General features: G+C 31.6%; 1 protein-coding gene across 6 annotated transcripts in view; it reads right to left on the bottom strand.

Moving 5' to 3' along the window:
* Positions 1–604: 604 nt before the first annotated feature.
* The window catches only part of LOC143083247 (uncharacterized), a 35,356-nt gene continuing 13,196 nt past the window's right edge, over positions 605–22,764 (bottom strand). For 3 of the 6 annotated variants that reach the window (XM_076259503.1, XM_076259505.1, XM_076259504.1), the window contains exons 2-4: positions 14,490–14,708; positions 5,175–5,240; positions 605–2,451 (exon numbers count right to left, since the gene is read on the bottom strand). In XM_076259503.1, the coding sequence (XP_076115618.1) occupies positions 2,315–2,451; positions 5,175–5,240; positions 14,490–14,708 (422 nt within the window). In that variant the 3' untranslated portion in view covers positions 605–2,314. Of the gene's footprint in view, positions 2,452–5,174; positions 5,241–14,489; positions 14,709–16,230; positions 16,319–16,692; positions 16,847–20,525; positions 20,643–22,764 lie in introns of those variants that run through there. The other 3 variants (XM_076259502.1, XM_076259506.1, XM_076259507.1) reach the window with 3 other exon arrangements.

The raw sequence follows: 22,764 nt of genomic DNA, 5'->3' as shown, positions 1-22,764 counted from the left end.
AAATGTACAAGGTTACCAATCGTTCACTACAACTATGCCTTTAACTCGCATTACAATGTGTTTAAAGACCTCGTGACAAAAAGGCAATATTGAATGGCACCTAGTGAAGCTGGAACTGCTCATCTTTTTGTAGCAATATTTATCAAAGGTACCAGGAGGCTTATAATGAAATACGCCAGACGCGCGTTTCGTCTACAAAAAACTAATCAGTGTCGCTCAGATCAAACAAGTATGAAGTTGAAGAGCATTGAGGACCCAAAATTCCAAAATGTTGTGCCAAGTACGGCTAAGGTAATCTATGCCTGGGTTAAGAAAGTCCTTGGTATTCCAAAAACTCATACTTTTGTTTACAGGAAATTTATAGAAAAAAATGACCATATAAATGCACTGAGATCACCTTTGATTTTTTTGTGAAGTGTTTTTGTTTTTGCTTATAATCTTTGTTTTCCTTTGTCATGTTTTGTGAACTATTGTTGCTCTTTTCGTTTGTCTCTTTTCGACTCCTGCTATTTCGCATGATATTTTGAAATTTTATGTGAAAATATTAAAACAGTACCAAGGTTGTGTTGCGTATAATAATGAAAGATAATAAAATGTTGTATAATGCCAGTAAAATAAAGTTTATTTCTATAAAAAAAATCAGTAGATTTTCAGATATTTGCTTCTACATTGTAACACGAATAATAAAATGTAAAAAAAGTTGCACTTGTTGTCTGTCATGCAACGTTAGTATATCACAAATGTTCTATTCCATGTACAGTGGGTATAATAAAAGATCAAAGTATAGCCAAACAGGAAGTGAATGTCTGGTAGAGTTGAAAATGGCTGACATTATACAACTCAGCATAATAAATTTCTATAAATAGATATAAAATCAGTACAAAATTCATTCAGAAAGTGATTTCTGGAGACCTCTTATGCACTCCGAATTTTAGTTTGCAGTGTATCATAATATTCACGTTAATAAGATTTTAAATTATATAAATGCCTGAAATGTGTATTCGAAGTCTTTCACACTGCGTGGCACTTTAAAAAATAATTATAACTGGATATCAAATTATTAAAAGTCATTGACTGTGTAATAACGAATGAAAAATTAAAATGGTAATGACAAACCGGGTATCATGTCTTATAAAAGTCTTGGTTAATTGCAATTTGTACGAAAACATTGGAAATAGTTGATCATCTTGAAAGAGATAAGGTCTATTTTTGTATGGAAATGTATATTTCTAACGATCTATGTCATAGAAGACATTTGGTATTTAAGACTTTTGGTATGGTTTACAATTGTTAAGGATGTTCGATGCTCTTGTTTTAAACTTTTTGTCAGATATTCCCCATTCTCTGGTTTTGATTTTGTGCCATGAAAGATTCTACACGCTAAACACTAATTATTTTTACATAAAGACTAAATAGATCATTTGCAAAAATCTTATCAATTTTACCAAATATGTAAAATAACCCCCAGTTGTAATTAACTTTTACTGTACAGAATATTCATTTATTATTTTGATGGAATGTAAAATAAATTTTGATTACTTAGCTCATATCGAAACTTTCAATGTTTCAAATATATAAATTATGTTCATAAAACAATTTAAGAAAGAACAAAAACCCGACAGAACAAAAATTCGACTTGTATAAAATATACAAAGTTATGGTCTTTTAGATGTTGTTTTCTTAATTACCAATTTACTTTTATCAAATAAATAAATTAATTGATTAATAAATTTAGCATTAAAGATATCATTACAAGCAATTTTAAAGATCATATAAACAGTATTGGTTTAACTAAATTGTTTTAATTCAGCCAAATTATTCAGGTTTATATATACATGTGTATAAATATCACCCAAAAAAAACATTTAACGAAGTAAAATCACTCTAACATGAGAATTAGATAGAGAAACGCAGGATTTCTTTTAGGAACTAAAATGATGTATCACAAAAATGTAAAATCACTCTAACATGAGAATTAGATAGAGAAACGCAGAATTTCTTTTAGGAACTAAAATGATGTATCACAAAAATGTAAAATCACTCTAACATGAGAATAAGATAGAGAAACGCAGGATTTCTTTTAGGAACTAAAATGATGTACCACAAAAATGTAAAATCACTCTAACATGAGAATAAGATAGAGAAAAGCAGGATTTTAAAAGAACTAAAATGGTGTATCACAACTGTTTCTAACACAGATATCAACCACAATTTTATAATATAGAAATATAAAGTAGACAAAATTTGTTTAATATCTTTTGTGGTCATAGTCACAATATACTCTTTGAGTATGTGAACGTGCAAGGCTTTCATTCTAACGTCCAGCTTTCGACATCATATTTCTCAAATTTGCAAAGGAACCGCCGACGGATAGTGCTGGTCTAAATCTGTTTTGTCGACTTGATTTCAGGTGATTTAAGATCATATCAATGTTTTCGTGGCCAGCAATTCCTAAAATATAAAACAAAAAGATGTCACAAAAATGATAATTTGGTTTGAAATTATATTACTGCGTTTCCTTTTTTTTCACAATTTTAGTTAACAGGTAACCATATTTTAGTGTTTTAATGTATTTGTTTTTAGATAGAGTAACTCTTTTCACTTATGTAGTAACACAAATAATTAATAAAACCAAATCCATTTCTTTCTGTATGTACCTTTGTATTTATTATCATGATTATGTTATTATATTTCCTTGACATATGTACCTTTGTATTATAGTGTAATGTCTATGATCTTCTGTGAACATTTGTATCTACAGCGGTTTATCAGAAAGAAGTATATATATAATGAACAAACATTAAAAACTGGAGAGTGTCGAAATTTTAATAAAAATATTAATAGATGTGTCTGAATATATTTTGGTTATGTGGATATAAAAAAGAAGATATGGTATGATTCCCACTAAAACAACTCTCCACAAGTGACAAAATGACACAGAAATTAACAACTAAAGGTCATCGTACGGCCTTCAACGATGAGCAAAGCCCATACCGCATAGTCAGCTACAAAAGTCCCAGAAATGACAAATGTAAAACAATTCAAACGAGAAAACTAACAGTTTAATTGTTCCTCGACATATGTGTCTTCCACATTAATAGAAATATAAAGAGGACGAAATTTGTTTAATATCTTTGGTTTGAAGTCTTATAGTTATATTACTTTTATCAATATCACGAGCTGATGATAATGGTGTGGTATCTCTTTCATAAATTCATATGTTGATGAAAAAATGTACGCATCTTGATTTTGCTGTTTTATATCAATTTTTGTAATGTATGTCTTTCTATTATGTAATTTTTATATTACAATGTACTGTTGATCCCATTAATCTTATCAGAAATTAAAATTTAATGAATCTGTAATTTCATATTATTAAATATCCTTTAACATGAAGCAAAATGATTGTTCTCTTAAATTTAATGTAGATTTATTACCTTTGTATGCGCAATACAATTATGAAATATGGTAAACGAGTAGAATTTCATAATTTTCCCGATAATTCGGATAAACGTTACGTTCGAACATTAAATGGTAGACCAGACCTTTCAGTATGCATATACATGTCCAAAACAGTAATTATTTGTAATATCATGAAAAAGGCTATACGATTATTCAAATGATTGAAAAAGTATTTTACTAGGTAGAAATAGGATCACAAATACTTTTCCCTACCCAACAGTAAAACCAATGATTAAGAGTTAAGTCCGTTCAACTGTTAGGGTTGTATGTATATACGCAACCACTTAGTGTCGGAAATGAAACGTGACATGCGGTGTCTAATGTTAAGAGCATGCAACGCATACATCCCCAAAAAGAAATGATGCAATAACTCATTGAGGGATCAACCGTTAGCAAAATTTGGGTTTCTATCCACAAAACACTATTCTTTTTAGTGAGTCTGCTTTTCATTCTGGTCAACCCACTTTACAAAAAAATCTGACTATTGACTTTTTTGTATAGATGCACCTTACATATCTGTCACACTAAGTTCAGCAAACAATCAGTTAATGAAAGTGTTGAGGGGGGGGGGATAAAAAAAATCATTACAATTAGTATGTATTATCATCCAAATAACGTCATGCAATGAATGTTCATCCCATTAAGAGAAGCTTTCCTTCTAGGAAACCTAGGTCAATTGTTGGGTCGCAACAACGTAAAGACACCTGGATTTTGAATAAATATCTTTGAACTACAAGACCCTTCTAGTTTCACATTTTTGAACGTATGCACTCTTTTAGACACCCACCACATTCTAAATTAGTGACCATTTCTACCTATTTTGATAAAAATACCCGCACTTGAAAAATTGATTGTTATCTATAGAGTATTTAAAATGTTTATTGGACATCTTTAACAGCAATTCGTTCGAACCTGATCTATTTTTGTTACATTATCAAGTTTTTAAACATGTCAAATCTGTCCAAACATAGTAATGGAATATAGTTGGCGTAGAAAACAGCTGTTTACATTGCTTAATATTTCAAAAACGTCTACTGGTTACGGAAATGTCAGTTTATGTTGAAACAGACATAAGTTAAAATTCTCGTTATTGAATAGAAAATTTGTTAAAGGGGAGTGTGTTGTTCTATTCTTAAAACAAGACAAAGAGGGTTCAATTTTCCAATAATGTGCCATTCGTGGAGAGAATACTAGACATATGATTTACTGGTTCTTGTCGTAGACTTATCAATCAATCAATTATTACTCTTCTGATCCTCACAATATACCAATTTATATCTCGAATTCTTTATTACATATATATATTACTAGTAAGACATTACGCTTCTTACAATATATCAATATATGAATCGAACTCTTATTCATATACATAGGAAACATTTCTCTTGGATAGATGATAAGTTAAACAATACGTACTTAATGAATTTATAGCTGCCAGCTATGTCAGTTTCATACTGAGTGCTTAGCTTGCAAAATGACCCACAATAAAACAACTGTTGTATGTTATATTCTGAAACGGTAATTTGTTGCCAGATGTTTTCTATAGTTCTCGGCCTAACTTAATGGAACACATTTGTCAGTCAAATACGAAAAGAAATTAAATATGCGCGTACTCTAACGCTGAATTGAATAGTTTGCAGACTAGCTATATCGACCTCTAATCAAGATCATTAATTATCTATGGCACTTTTAAACATGTTATGATAACTTACCTAGTCGTTTTATTCTGTGTCTTCGGACTTCTGGGCGGACCTGTGATATATACGGTACTATATTCTCTGAAAATAAATAAAAAAACAAACATTAAAACATTATAATCTATTGTTGCAATATAAACTATGAATTAATGGGCCCTTTAGATCAACTAACAAAGAACATTTTTTTTTCAATTTCTGTCCATGAGCGGTACCATAATTATGTTAAAACTGGTCGAAGGAGTCATACTTACCACTTACAAACGTTGTCTATCGTATCTACAATATCAAACATGTAATCCTTCTGAACTAAAGCTGATCGTAAATTTGTCAATGTTCAGTATTTGAACATCATTTTACTTTTCTTTACTTATAAATAGATTTTTTAGATGCCTAGTAAATGCCTAGTAGATTGGAAATGCATTGTTTTACATGAAATTCAATCTTGCTACTTAGAAGCTTACACAAAGGCTGAACCTGCTGTCCAATCATGTTGATAGTATCAATCAAATGTCTTAAATTGAGCACAGTCACGTTAAATTATAATTATATTACGTATATAAGTACACAAGTACAGTAAGATTCGCCTGTATTCACATTATTTGGAACACAGTTCATGCTGCCTATATATAGAGACTCAATATGTGTGTGGGTTTTTTTCTTTCATTTTTTCAAATGGAGGTTCATTTTGAAAACACAAAATTCAATATAATCAGGATCATAGATCTAAGGAATTTTCTTTTCGCAGTTTTGAAATTTTATTATAAAAACTCTCATAAACAATATCCTTCACTTGACTGCACTTAAACATAAAGAACATTTCGATGACCAATTTACATTCAAACATACCGGCTTATAGACCAATCAAATCTTTGGTCAGATAATGTTAAAAGTTATACTGTGGATTCATTTATTTTCGTGGGTACCAATTTTCGTGTATTAAGAAAAACTTGCATATTCGTGGATATTTAATTTCGTGGTTTTGCTAAAGTCTTCATACAAACCTATAGAAAAATTATCATTCGTTAAATATTTAATTTCGTGGTTTTAATGTGCCCAAGAAATCCACGAAAATTGGTATCCAACGAATAATAATGAATCCACAGTATTCGAATTGTTCTCTTTTGAAACTAGGCTGGATGCCATCAAGTGATCACTGCTAGGAAACATTTGGCCAGAATTGTGAATACATGAACACAGAAGCCTTGTTACATTTGCTGAGTAACCAAAGCACCAAATTGGTAACTACCCACAACAGATGACAAATTATAATCATTTTAAAATATCTATTTTCAGTAAACAAGACATTCCCTTATGCTAATGTATTTATATTTGTCAAAATGTTTTGCCATTGTGCTTAAATGACTTGACAGCAATTCCTCGGTCAATTAAGATAATGATGTTATGATCTGTTATGTCATGAATAAATCTAATGTTGCTTCATTGATAGTCATATAAATAATAGATGAAGCTAACATAGAAGGGATGAACGCATGCTCTATGAATTTTGCCTGTTCTAATGAGAATTATATAAATATATACATTGACTATCCTAGAACGTATTTACAATATTGAATTAATTTTATTTTATTAAAGAAGACACGTTTCAAAACTATTAACTTGATATTAGCTTATGCTTATTTGGCAAATTAAATTCTTATATAAGATAATCGGCACAGCCTTATTTACGAACTTTTCCGGTGAAAATGGTCTGTTTAGATGCATTGTAATGGGTATAAATAATAACTTTCTTTAAAACGCAATAAGGTCAGTCCACATGTAATATTACGGTTAGCTGAATATTAGTAATCTTGAATACATGTACATGTACACCATCTGCAAGTACTTCGATTGATCTTACGATTCATGATAAAACACCCTAATAAAATTGAGAAAGGAAATGGGAAATGCGTCAAGTAAGCAAGTAAGCATGTGCCAACATTTCATTGCCGGTGTGTTTAAATAGGTGACAATTTCTTCCACAACTAAAACAATCTACAGTAGTGATTTCACATAAAATTCTAATGGTGGTAAACAAGTCTTGTCATTTAATAGCTAGCATTGTCTATAAAATTGTCGAAGTGAGTGGATCAATAGCTTACAAGAGATGAGTTTATTAGCCACTTAAGTCCAGAGTTGCGTAATTTTTATTGCTGAATTTGTGAGTTATTTTTTACAGTGTAGTATATTTTAGCTTGGAACACAGCTTAATGCTAGATTTATTTTTTAAATCACTGCAACCTTATGTTATTGTTTGAAAATCGGACTATTAAATGAATAATCTTGAACAACTATAAGACAGTGTAGCTGCAACAAAATAGAAGTTCCTTCAAAGTATAAGTATCAAGTTGAATAGATATTTTGTAATAGTATTTCCATCGAACACTTATTACAAAATTTGTTCCCTACGAACTCTAAAGTACAGAATACGTGTTCTAACAGGAAAGGATATTACCTGCACCTGTTCTAAGTCGGAAATCTGATGTACAGTATCCTATCCATCTTCCTATATCTATTATGACATTGCCTAAAGTGTCTAGGGGAACTTCTGTCAGGAGGAACAAATATACGTTGATATTTTTATTCTGTTAGGACACCAGCAGAGGCATGTTCGACTTCTGTCCTGGTTTTTAATTTTTTCAGTCTCTAATTTTCTGTTCATGCGTATTTTTGTCTAGGTCGGTTTTCAATATTGTCATATCTTGCCACCCAGTCTGTCGATAACGACATCTGAACAAACCTCATCGTTTTGGAATATTTGGAACGTGAAATAGTCTAACATGTCTAAATAGTCATATTAAGTAGCATCTTGAAAAGGTACATGACAAATTCCTGAGAGTGCCTATATCTGTGAGATGAGCATTTCTGGAAACAAAATGTCATAAGCAGACTGGTAATTATGTAATCCCTCCGTAAACAAACATGTTTTCGTTTAAAAGATTCGTGTAAAGACATGTTCCTATATCATAATTAGATATTATATGCAATGAAAAGAATCACATTCGATCGATTTTGATTGACAGTTTTAAGTAGGTTGGGCGTAATTAACAAGGATTCCTGCAAGTCTTTCTGTAATTGTGAGATTACTATAGTATATGATGTCGTAGGTTGTCGTAGGTTGTGACAAATAGAAAATAAACAAACCAATTTGTCTACAGTTTGCAAGAGATACTTGTTAATCGGACAAAATGTGACAATTATGTTGCATTAAGGTCAAGTTCAAGTATAAGAAGTTAGCCTTGTACATGTTTGTCATAAACGTAAGGGCTTGAAACATGTAAAGCTGTAAATATGAATGTTTACCCCACCCTACTTCCTCAAAATACTTTGGAATTTGTAGAATGCACTTGTATTTTTCAAAAATACTTCATTTTTGTCGTACGAATATTTTTTTTTTAACATAGTAAGACCATTTAAAATGTGCTTCAATGAATTAAAGTATCATATTAAGTTATAGTGTACCTAGTATGTTTAATTTATCAGTCAAGTGTGTGCATATATATAGATTCAGCTACATCAGCTAAAACATTTTGCCCTTGAATTCAGCAAAGTTACTTTTATCTATCCAATGGGTATTTCTTTCTGTTTTTAGTCACCGACTTAACTACTGACAAATAGCTTAATACAAATTGACAAAAATAAGTAGCATTTTATGTTTAACATAGGACGTGCTTACAATACAAAAAGATGTGGGGATTTAATCAGCCTTCTGATTTTTTCACAAGTATTATTCTTCACTCCGTACTTTATCTAGCCATTTTATTTTTCTGTATCTAGACAAGTTTACTTGTTTTGATACAGCCTAGTCCACAAGAGCTATAACGCTGTATACAAATCTGTAATTTTAGTGTTTGAACCCAAAAATGAAAAAAAAACGTGACGTCAATGATTAAATTTTATTGTACGCGTTTGAAAATATTACCCAGAATGCATTGAAATAAGAAACTGCGTATATATATGTATAAGTCAATGCAAATAATGTTCAAAATGTTTACTCATAAAGCATAAGGGAAAAAAATAAATCTTATATTTTTATTCAGACATCATTTGTTAGAAAAACAATAATAGTTTGTATTAATAACCAGTTTTTAATTTAAATATTTATTCTTTTTTTTTTTTTGTATTGATGGGCAAAAGATGCTGTTTGCATATCATCATAATGAAGTAAATTATTTCAATGAATGTTAAAACGATATCTATTTTAAGAGGGCTTCCAATAGAAAGAGCACCGCTCCAATAACTTAGTAAGTTTTGACCTTGCAGTTCAACCATGTCTCCTATCTCGTCAAAATGGCCATTATGAAGAAAATACATTTCAATGTGATCCGAAGAAAATGAAATAAAAATCAACTAGAATATAATAAAAAAGGAGATTTGTTATGATTGCCGATAAATTCCCTATAGACCGCAGGAAACAACTGTTGGTTATTGAACGACCTTTCACAATGAGTATAAAATATAAAGTGTTAAGTATGGTATAAAAGGCCCTGACATAATTAAGGGTATTCACAAGCAAACAAACAAATAAGGCATATAGCAAAACAGCACCCAATGACAACCACTGAATAACAGCCTCCTTACTTGGGTGTTTTTTAGCGGGGTAAAAAAGGGGGGTATGAGACTTAAGTTATGCTTTGGGGTTATATATATATTTGTGAACGCTCAACCCTACCGGTTAATTTTAACAATGAGATCATCACTTTTCACACAGAACTGTAAGCAATATTCAACCCATAAATAATAAACGCTTGAGAAATAAATGCTAGACTATTACAACAGCATTATCATCACTAATACCTTTATCATAATCGTTATAATCAAATAAACAGGTCAGATATTTGAGGTCACCAAAGTTTCAAATAGGTCACTGTCTTAAATATCAGACAATAAAAATGTACTCTATATATAGTTAATAGTAACCTAAATTTAAATCAAGCTTATGATAATCCAACTTCACAGACTTTAAATTTCTAGGTGTAAGTAAACTTAAAGCCGTACGGTGACCTATAGTTGTTAATTTCTGTGTTATTTGGTCTCTTGTGGATAGTTGTCTAATTGGCAATCAAAACATATCTTCTATTCTATAGTAAGGTTTGACACAAACACTGGTGTATGTGTGGTATAGTTTACACCAGGCAAGTTTTAGTATACATATTAGCCTTACATTATGTCTTCAAGCTGCATAGTAGATAAGACTAAACAAAGTATAACTAACATAAGCACATATGTACCAGTGAGTCTCTAGTAAACTTTTAGAAAAAGTTTCTAATCTAATTCTTCACTAGATCATGTAAAGAAAGTTAAGTTTAGTATTCACTTTATAACTGCTAAACAAATAAAAAAAATTGATACTGTTAATAAATTGTATATAAAAGTAAGGAGAAATGGCATGATTGCCAAGTAGAATACTACCCGACATAGTTACAAAGTATTAATAAAGGAGAAGGTACGGTAAGGGTCTATATTGGCCTCAAATTTCAAATTTGCCAAAAATGTCACTTTTCAGATGGTTTTTGTCAAAAATGAAAGTGGCCGCATTCGTGTTCATCCTCAACCTTTATATATGTTATGTATTACATGTATCATCAAATACAGCTTTCATTTCATTATTAAGAATGAACACAAATGCGGCCACTTTCATTTAAGACGGAAACTGCTAAAAATTGTGAAGATTTCAGTAATTTAGCATGACTTAATGATGCTAGCACCTGATATATGTGCGTTGTATTGTCAAAACAGTCCATATTTATGTAGCAGAAGCATTCTTCTTTTCAACAAGTAGCTTTTACATTTTAAACATTTTGTAAAACTACTATATTTTGGAGCCAAAAAGGGGTCTTACTGGACCTGATCTTTTTAAATAAAAATAAGGAAAAATGATACATGGATGATTGCCAATGAGACAACTTGCCACCAGAGTTACAATGACGAAGAATAGGGCAACCTCTGCTTTCTTCCTGGTCGTGTTAAGCTTGCCTTGAAGTCATAAAACTTTTCGAGTCTGTTTTTTGTACTCATACTTCCAAATCAACCAATCAAAATGCTGGATTTTATGTTTCGAGCATGATTTTTGTGCTCCAAGCACTGAGCAAAGTTTTATGACTTATCTTAAATTAATTATTGAATTCAAAGACGGTTGATCAGACTTCTGAAAAGATTTTCATTTGTTATCCCTAGTATTGATATTGCAAATTATGCAAATTTGTCAGTCTGATTAAATAAGAAAGGAATAGAAATATTAAATTCAAGATTATTGTTCAAGTTCTAAACATTAGACGAGAAGGTTCCTGCTATTTGAATTGAATATAAGCTACTTATACCTATAGAAAAAAAAATAACATGTAAGATCAGTAGTATTAAATGAACATGTTTTCTTATTTAGATTTGACAATTCCGGACTGATTTTCGATGATGTTCAAAACTAACAAGTTAATAAAACGAAATCTACATTTAATAGACCACAGAAAATTCAATTTCTTGCACTACGACCAGTTTTATTTATTGGAAATGGGAATTCAGAATGAAAAGGAATTAAATTTGTTTTTTAAAAGCAGTTTTGAATTTAATAAACGACCACAGATGTCGAAAATCACTATTGAAGTGTCACGAAATACGACCAACATAGCAATTGGATGTCTCAATTGCTGAAATCATATGATTAGAACGGCTTCTATAACATATTAGAAATTTCTTACTGACGCAATCCTCTTTTAATGGCCAGTTAAGAACATATTGAACAATAAAGAACTCTACATGCATAGCTTTCTGCGTAATCAAGTTTCAAATCGCCTTGATCATTTACAATTGTAGCAAAATTGTTTTTTATTTCTTTGACAATCACCTTAAATGGTATTGAGTGCATACCCACCCCTTTAAAAATTGGACATTGAATACTTATAGTAGTTCGGAGTTATTGGTTTTTTTTGTAAACCAAACAAATAAATGAATATAAGGGAAGCACAAGTCATACTATTTAACACCAGATAATTGATTTATTGATTGATTGATTGTTGTTTTAACGCTACTTGTGGCTACTTTGTTGCATTCAGTTTATAGTTTTGGAGAAGTCGGGATGCCCGGGAGAACCACTGATAAAAATATAAAAATAAACAATCTTAGCTAATAAAGATTAGAGTCGAACGCACCTGCCAGCCCACATGCGGGATTTGAAGTTTTATTTCTATATGGCCAATTCGATCGCTCAACCACCAATGCCCCTTCCGGATAAATAAAAAACCAGACAAATGTAGAACAAGGTGAAAAGTGTTCTCAAAGTCGAGATGTAGATCAAGAGAACAGATTTCTGTTATGATACACCGTGACAACGGGACTATAAAACGAACTGGAGTATCTTGGTCAAGATACATGCATGAGTTACAACTAATAGAAAATAAAATTAGATAGTGAGTGATTTGGGTGGTCAATATTTTCTTCTATGCACCGATCATGGTAGTCACTGAACAAAACCGATGCCGAGTTAAAACATCAGATAAGAGTAGTATGTACCGTAAACAATTCAAAATAATCAACATATGAAAACGAACCGAATTGTTTTAGTGCATGCATGTGATTACTTGATGTTTATCGAATGGTTTGCACACATCATCCGGGTGTTTTGAAATAATCACGTGGTCAATTTCGGTCCGTATACCGTTAGACAGGTACTCAGATATCTTCAATCTTATTAAATTCTATATCCGTAAGAAGAGCCAACAAAGCTTAATTGTAGGCGTATTTTATGTACTGGTAATAAACTTTATTAATGGAGGAGCAAGCTAAACAAATCCTGACGGTTTTAAAGCGGTATTTGATATCTAATAATTGGATAAATTTATTAGTAGTAGCTATTAAATAGTGTAACATCAATTTACCAATTAATATAGTGTAAAATTTCAATAAAGTATCAAATCTCTAATCAAAATTCTAACAATAGAAAGCTTTGAAAGAAGCGATTGATTTGTGATATATTTTTGGAAAGGTCAATTAGACAAATTAAAAAAAATAAAGTGTAATAACCGTTTGTTTAAGTTATATAATGCCTAGAGTACAGAAGTGCTTTTACAAATGTATATCAAATTTAAACATTTTAAAAAATCAATTGATGATGGTCGAAAATGGTTTATTCAAACGTTTTGATAATCGATTAGATCGCGGAGTCTTGAAATTTTTGTAAAAAAAACTATTGTTCCCACCTCTCAAATACTCAAAAGTTGATATTCGACTATAATACGAGTACCTTTTACACTTATAGTTCGGTCTCTTCTAATGCTTATACATTTTGTAAACTGTAACAGTTAATATCGTGTAGCTCTATGGAACGTGATTATTTTTAAAAGAAGGTACGTATTTTAAATAGGAATAGCAGTGCAGTAACATCCTCCGTCAAAATAAAATAAAATTGCTGGTCAGCGAGACTAAACGCCCTACCCACCAATACTGGGCTGCGTTCAATATCGTAGCTGCTACGTAGCGCTACGTAGATTTTGACTTTTGAACGTGTAGCTATATACTAGTTGTTACATAGATATTGATAGCAGCTACCTAGACGCTACGTAGCTGCTACGATATTGAACTCAACCCTGGTATGGCTAAAAATCTTGACTCATTCAAGACCCAGTTATCAGGATCGTGTTCAATATCGTAGCGGCTATGTAGTTGCTATCAATATCTATCACGTAGCAGCTAGGCTAGCTACAAGTTCAATAGTCATAAATCTACGTAGCCCTGTGTAGCCGCTACGATATTGAACGCAAGCCTGATCAACATAAACCTAGTGCTACGTAGATTTATGACTATTGAACGTGTAGATAGCCTAGTTTCTACATAGATATTTATAGCAGCTACGTAGCTCTACGTAACCAGGTTGCGTTCAATATCGTAGCGGCTACGTAGGGCTACGTAGATTATGACTATTAAATGTAAAGCAATAGACTAGTTGTAACATAGATATTGATAGCAGCTACGTAGCTGCTATGATATTGAACTCAACCCGCTACGTAGCTGCTACGATAATGACTGTGACACGACCCTGTTTGTTTTTAATCTTACTTTTTGATCTGTAAAGCACCGTTGGTTTGTTCATTATTTTAAGAAAATCCTTGTAATTTAGCGTACGCGCACACCTTAGTTTGACCGAATGTTGCAGAATAATCAGAAATGTTGTCGGCCATCAAACGACACATTCAGAAGCAGAAATAAATGCTTTCCTTTTTTCTGACTGATCTGTGATATTTTATATTGACGGTTCAGTATTTTAGAGAAAGCCATATGCAAATAAGTAAAACATACGAAATAAGTTGAATTTTCAAGTCACATGAAGTATAAATCACTTACCTTTAATTTGAGAATTATTAAGATCATTTCCATCTGTGAGACCATTTGAAATATCAGAATAATTGTCTACATAGTACGATCGTATCAGTTCACTTAAATCGCCATCTTGGTCTGTAGGTCGTGCTTCCATGGTTACGAAGCATAGACATGCTATTCCTACGCTCAACAAAGTGTTTACGGTCAGGCTGATGGACACCATTCTGGACACAAATTTACACGCTACAAAAAAAAAAAAAAAAACCGGATGCATTAACAATGTGGTGAAAGTCACAGTAATATTATCGTTGATTAAAACTCAACATAGATGAGATATGAATATATATAATTATGTACATATGCTTTATATTACAAGTCTTGCGAACGGAGAGAGATAAGGAAGATATTTTCAAACCAATGATGATATTGACGATTACAAAGATTGAAAAGTCAGTCTAATGATAGCAATTCACGTGAAAAGGGAACAGCTCTGACAGCATTTTAGTTTTCACAACATACGGGAACCATATATACATATTGCCAATAGGAGATCGAGTTAAGCACTTCTAAGAAATTAGTCTTCAGACACATTCCCCATTTCCTTTCTCAATTTTATTTACATTATATACTATTACTACGTTTCACATGCAAATGAAATCAAATAGTCAAATATTTCAATATTACCTCTTTTATCATCAACATAAAAAAAAATCTGATCCATTCTTTCAATGAGTTCAAACAATATTAACATATATTTTCATATTAAAAAACGAAAACAAACTAAATATTGTTTTCACACAGTACTGCAAATTTTTATGAATAAAGCATTTACGCTGTTTATACATCAGAAAGTGTATTTATACAATGTACAAGTGATATCATAAGTGTTTTCGACTCCGTTATTGTTATGTTTGTATAACGTTGAATAACGCACGAAAAAAATGAAATAAAATGTTCATTAATTCTGACTTAAACATACATTGTACTATGTTAAAAGATACAATATAGTAATTTCTCCTCAATATTTACCTACGACATTATTCATATATTCATATTTATCGTATATCAATATGAAAACTTTAGTGTACTTGATAATATGAATACACGGAGACTTGAGATATACATCTATCTTACAAGGACATCATAATGGATGAAATACAACTGGTAAAACAACGAAACAACTGGTCGCGTTTACCATGAAACACAAGAGCTACCGATGTTTTTTTTTCTCATACAGATGGTAAATGCCTAGCCAGGAGACACTTGTGGAAAACATTTATTTTACACTAGAATAAGCCTACGTAGACATATAATTCTGAACACCTTTTTGTCATTTGATTATAAACTATCGAACCAGATTGCACTTTTCAACACCCTTGCTCGTGGTATAAGGTTAATATTCAAAACGGGTTTCATAATCCTATGAAACCGACCTGATTTCTACGGGGCTAGATTTCGCGCGTATACGAAACAAATGTTGACAATAGAAAAAAGTATGCTCTAGCTTTGTTTATCTTAATTAAATAACAAGTTTTCAGTGGCATTTTTAAACAAGGTTTAGAAAATATGTGTGACTTCAATGGTCAATAAGCATCCCGATTTAAAGAAAAGGTTTATAATCCTAACTGCTTTTTTTTAAACTCACGTCTAGGTTATGCCTATTGTCTTATAGATAAAAAGATCCATTTTAACTTCTATTTCCATAAACACAAACTAGATCGTACGAAATATTTCCTCCTAGAAATCGTTTTACATAAAATAATACCAGAAAGCTTGTCCACATCAGCCTATAGAAACATCAGCCTATCGAACCGTCATCGTACAGAACCGACCGGATCTATTTCGAACACGCTTTGAGTAACATGCATGTCAAAATGACGTACAGTTAATATTACAAACAAAGAATTTATATAAATATGTGTCAGTGCCCTTTATATAATTACAGTTGTGATATAAATACGTTATCAATTTATATATATATATTTAAACTTATAGTGTTAAGTAGTATTATGTAGAACAAAGGACGAATGACCCATTAGCGTGACCCGTTCTAAATCCTTTTTCTTTTGGTAGCTCATAACAATTTTAATTAGCGTCTTCTAACTTATTCACTACAGTAATATGAATGGGAGGCTAAAAGACCTCGAGTATCTTTTATTTGATCTACACATCCATAATCATGAACAGTTTTGCTTCAAGTTTTTGCTTTTATTTCTAATTTCCTTACCTCAACTCTCAATACGACTCCAGATAAACATACAAAAGTGAAAATACATTCGGCATAGTTTATTTTCCATCCGAGATAACATAAAACTTTGACGATCTACTAATACACAAAACCGGTGTCTTTATAATTCATCTAAACAGGGGAATTTCACTGACGTGAAATTAATGTGAATTGATAATCACGTAAGTCTCACATGAAATTAACGTGGACATCACATGATTTTGTTATATTTGAAATTCGCGTGAATTCTCAAAATAAAAGATTTATTAAATAACATCGAAATTTTCAAATTATTAAAAAATAAATATACTAGTTTGTATACAGTTAAGTTTACGTGAAATTCATATAAAAAATTTCATGTGAGAATATGTGAATCTAAATTCACGGGAAAATCACATGACAACGTTCTCGTGATATAAGCTTGTTTGAAGTGATCTTGACACACAGTAAACTTCAGTAACCACATTAGAAATTTGAAATGTTATTACAATGTAAACTGTCACTAAGGACCCGTATGAAAGCTGATTTGTTCTCGATAATATGTTACTGTTCAATTGTTTACTCCCAGTCTTTATATTAAACTGTATATATCTGCGGTACAATGTATGTGCTTTATGTAACCATATGGTTTTGGTAGAAGCTTTGGTTAAAATTGATTTCGTATGAACCAAATTTAAACGAAGATGCATCTAAAACCAATTATTACATTGACAATTTTCAATGGGATAAAATTTATACAAATAACGCCAATTACGATCGAAACCTCAATACGCTGTCATAGCAATTAAGTTAATATAAACTACATTTCAAAACAATTATTTCAGCGAATATGACTTAACTTAGTTTCTGAAGCGTTTTAAAATTGATTAAAATGAAAGTGAAACTAATATGTTCGATCGTCTGCTTTATGAAATTTATGATATTATTTAGAAAATAAATGGTTTTAAAATAAAGACATTACGATAAAAATTATCTTTAATATTTAGGTTACCATCTTCGACGAAATTTCTTTAAGTAGATAACATGGTAGTATGAGTTCACATTTCTACACAAAATGATACAAACAGTCCTTGTTTTTTGTTTGCAAAATAGTCAAGTCTACCAGATCAAACTACATGCATTTTATATATTTCAAATAGAATTAATCAAGATTAAGTCGGTCATGAAAATGAATATGTTTTATTTGTCATCTTGCATACTAGGGTTGCGTTCAATATCGTAGCGGCTACATAGGGCTACGTAGATTTATGACTATTGAACGAGAAGCTAGCCTAGCTGCTATCAATATCTATGTAGCAGCTAGGCTAGCTACACGTTCAATAGTTAAAAATCTACGTAGCCCTATGTAGCTGCTACCATGCAGCCCTGTTGACCGTTAAAAGCACTTTTAGCTGATTTGTACCTATTAGTGTTTCTCAAACAATTAAGCTCTTGTGGTTAGTTTTAAATGGAGCTTTATCTTATTGTTGATGCTCATCTTGTGGTTAATTTTGAATCAAGTTTTAGTATTATTGTTTCTCATCTTGTGGTTAATTTTGAATGGAGTTTTATCCTATTGCTGATGCTCACCTTGCTGTTAATTTTGAATATAGTTTTATGTTATTGTTCTTTCTCATCTTGTGGTTTGTTTTAAATGGGGTCTTATCGTGTTGTGGTTTCTCGTAATATTAAAAAGATGAATTGGCATAAAACCTTCATAAAAAAGATTTATTGTCACACGAAGTATAGTCGAGTATCTATTAACATGCACAAACCATCTATGTCATGCCAAATACATATTTTCTATAAAATGTAACAGTCTTCAATGAAGACAGGAAAACGCACCCAAAATGAAGGTGAAGTTTAAATATTATTATTTGCTTTAAAAAATGCCAGTTCAAGACATTAAATAATAACCTATAATTGTTTACTTTTATACACTGTGAACTGAATGGAGAGTTGTCTCATTGACATTCATACCTTATTGGCATGCATACCATATCTTCTAATTATATAACAAATACGAATTTGAAAAATTTCAATTTATCTTTAATTGATTGACTGCTTAACGTCTAATGTCAATTATTTCATCCATGTTAAGCACAATCACAAATTAACAAAATAAACAATAGGTATGTATATAGGTCATGTAATAAAGGCGGTTCTGGATGAAGGTCCAAAAAAACTGGTCTGCAAATTGAAAATGAGTGTATATTGGATAGGGACAAAAAACATGCCTTGCAACTGGCTACCAACAGACCTATCAAAGACTTGTATCATGGGTTTCGTAACGTGCACAGAGCGTGGTACTATGTCTACATAGATATCGTCCCCAATTTGACAGGACGAGGCTGTGTAAAAGTATATCCCGAAAAACCAAACGGACGCCCCTCTATTGCAAGGGTTTTACGGAAAAAGACCATATTTCATATATCTTTTCCTCAACGGACGCCCCTCTATTACAAGGGTTTTACGGAAAAAGACCATATTTCATATATCTATATCTCAACGGACTCCCCTCTATTACAAGGGTTTTACGGAAAAAGACCATATTTCATATATCTATTCCTCAGTCAGCCTTAGGTGCAAATTAAAGCAGAATCACCAATTCGCCGTTTCAGAATCTAATGCATTCTAGGTAATATTTTCAAAAGCGTACACCAAAGCGTCGTGATTGGTTAAAAATGTCAGAAACAATGGAAATTCAACCAATGACGTGACGTTATTTTCATTTTGGGGTAAGAACAATGTAATTACCCATGATTCCTTAGATTCTGAAACGGCCAATTATATGATAAATACAAAAAGTGATGAACTTAAAAATTTAAAACGTATTTGCTTTCATAGCTATGGAATTTGCATTGCATGCTTGATTGTATATGTCTTATGTCCAGATGCAAATATTCCATGCATATTTTTCTTGCAACAGATCACGTGGGAATAGCTATTGCAAGAATTATTTAACGTTTAGACAGCATAACATTAGTCCTTAAAGACGTATTAGAATCAGAGTTCCCTTTTCGACTTAATTAGCTCCGTATTAAAACATCCTGAAAGCCCGACTACAAAAACATATTACCCCTCTATCTATTACTAGGTTTATCGACTTGCTAGGAGAAGTCGAGCCCAGTAACCAAATGTCTATACCCTCAGACAACCCTTAGTTTAAGTTCCATGCCTATAATGGTCCTTTGAAGTGGCATTATTTAAAGAAAAAAACATTTAGGGGAAAAGTGATAAAATAAAAAGGTCAACGATTCTATGAAGCCTCGAAGTACATGACAGTAATCATAAGACAAAACTTAATCAAGATTCTGAATTGTAACCCGATAGTCTCCTGTCAAATAGAAATCAACAATAACAATTGTATTGCCACTCTTGAAACAATTCAGAGCAGTTACTACTAAATGAAAATTTAACTGCATATAGTTTTCCCTTGTTATTCGTAGTACATTGTGGAAATCGCCAATTACTCCCTGGTAATACCATAGACGAATAACAATCTATCCGTCTGGGATGATACACACAGACCGATCCATAAGATATTAAACTGCAATAATAAGTAAAGGAAGAAAACAAATATATCAAGTTCAGATAAACAAAAAAATATATATATATATTGTACGTCAATGTAAAAACAAAGGCATTACAATGCGTCAAGGATATTTGTTGTCTACATATTTAACGTTTTCAGCTTACATGTACAATGTATATGTCATAATTTTTTTATGAATATAGAAAAACAGTGACTTAAGATATTAGACATGTATCAATACTGATGTATGATGTCAAGATCTAAACCGGTCCGAAACTATCTTTTCTTCTGAAATAAATCGTAAATTTAACAAACAAACCTTTATGAATTTCCGTGGATATCAGCATAAAATACTTAGTGTCAATGATTTTAATTTCATTTAAAGAACTTATAATCATTATCATTATTTGTTGTTAGTTACCGTCAGTGAATGATCACATTACATGTATGTTTCATTCGAATCTGTACTTTCTATTGGCTGAATGCATTCGCGAGGCTTTCCAATATCGAATAGTATTTTTCAATAAAAATCAACATGCATGACGTTCTCATGACAACTACATGTACATAACAAGGCATAGGGAAAAACACACAAAACAATTGTAACAACTCATTTCCATGGTTTTAGCATACACAGTTATTGGTCATACAAATTGTTCTTCCGTCACGCTTTAAGACGTGTCACGGTACTTTTCTATCCCAAATTCATGTATTTGGTTTTGATGTTATATTGGTTATTCTCATCGGATTTTGTCTAATGCTTAGTCCGTTGCTGTGTGTGTTACATTTTAATGTTGTGTCGTTGTTTTCCTCTAATGTTTAATGCGTTTCCCTCAGTTTTAGTTTGTTACCCCGATTTTGTTTTTTGTCCATAGATTTATGAGTTTTGAACAGCGGTATACTACTGTTGCCTTTATTTACATCCCAATAAAATAATGCAATTGTCAAAATCAACTAATAAGAGCTTTTGTTCCGACTCTGAGCCGAAAAACTCTTGCTACAACTTATAATTGCCGCGTAGAATGTGCATATGCTGCACATTCAAATCTTTAAGTTTCTGAATTAATAGCGTCTAAACCAAAATATGTTTCTAACAAAAAGCCATTTACTCTTTTTAAAAAGATTCCTATTGCATTTAAAACAGCAAATTAAAGTTTATTTAATTCTATGGGATTTGAGGTGTCCTAAATGCAGTCTATTAAACTCTCAACTCAGGTCAGTCATTTCCTTACAGTATCCTGGATTTATCAGTGGAATTAGGTATGACCTAAATGCATAGCAAACGACTGTTTCTTAATCTACTAATTAATGAAACCGTAAGTAGTGGAAGAGAATATAAAGGTCAGGGACAGCTCATTTCAGACGTCCTTGACCACCATATGAGATATTAAAGAAAACTAGATATCAGAATAATTTGACTTTAAAAGGACAGCAAAGGACACAACAGCGTTGATTTTCAAAAATTGAACACTTATTTTAACGTATTGATATTCATTTTGATTTATTTATCAATTCTTTGGCAAGAATAATAGTATTAGTGATGCAATTTATCGAGGAACGATTAGATGAGTGCTATAAATGGGATAGTTTCAACAAAGTCTGTGGCAAATAAAGTCGTTATTTCAAGTCATTAAAGTAGCACTAGTTGCTGTTTTGCTTGTAATGACATTTCAAGTGGTAGTTCAAATAAAAAAAAAAGTTAACGGAATAAAAAAGGACAATGACAACTCCATAACGAAAAGAAACCAAGAAGATGTAACAACAATCTGAAGAACACTTAAAGAAAAGTGAAGATTGAGCAACATAAATATTCGCCCATAATCTGCTTGAAATCAGATTCTCCAGTGATGTGACTATGTCCTGTTCCACTTTTGTATGACACCCGCCATGTTGTTCATATCATAAAAATGCGATTTTATCTCGCTATCGTCCAGTGATAGTCGTAAATGAGAACAGGGAGGACAGGGTTGTGGCTACAAAAAAAGGAACTTATTTATGTTATCTCTGACACAGATTAACGATTAACCTTATCATGATAAACTTTTTGTTTGGCTGACTTTGATTTTTATAAAGAAGAACTCTTTAATTTGTTCAGTGCCATCCTTGTAACGTGTCAAAGGGATACTGCAATCATTACCATTCAAATTTATCTTGCTGAAATCACTAATCGTTTCCTGGTTTTAAATTGTGCTAGTAGAACCATTTAAGAATAACAAATACACGTAACTTCAAGATATATTCTAAAACTTCACGGTCAGTCCAAATTATACACTTTCAAAAGAAATGGGTTTTAACAGGGTTCTACAATGCGAAAAACCTTCAACATTTACGACAGTCATTTCTAGTTCAATTCATTTATACATCTTGAACAAGAGTCCTCAAACAGCAGTCATTAATTGACCTAGTATTCAAAAACCAAAATGGATATTCATATGCATCGTGTGCAATGAGCTCTTGTACAAAGACTACCCCCGTGCATCAACATTAATTTAGCGTCTGAAGTCAGTTCAGACGAATCAATCGTATTTCTATTCTGCTATTGTAAAACCATACATTAT

The sequence above is a fragment of the Mytilus galloprovincialis genome, chromosome 7 (assembly GCF_965363235.1).
Source record: "Mytilus galloprovincialis chromosome 7, xbMytGall1.hap1.1, whole genome shotgun sequence".
NCBI classification, from domain to species: domain Eukaryota; kingdom Metazoa; phylum Mollusca; class Bivalvia; order Mytilida; family Mytilidae; genus Mytilus; species Mytilus galloprovincialis.
The sequence above is the reverse complement of the archived record's forward strand: the minus strand, read 5'-3'. Positions and strand labels throughout refer to the sequence as shown.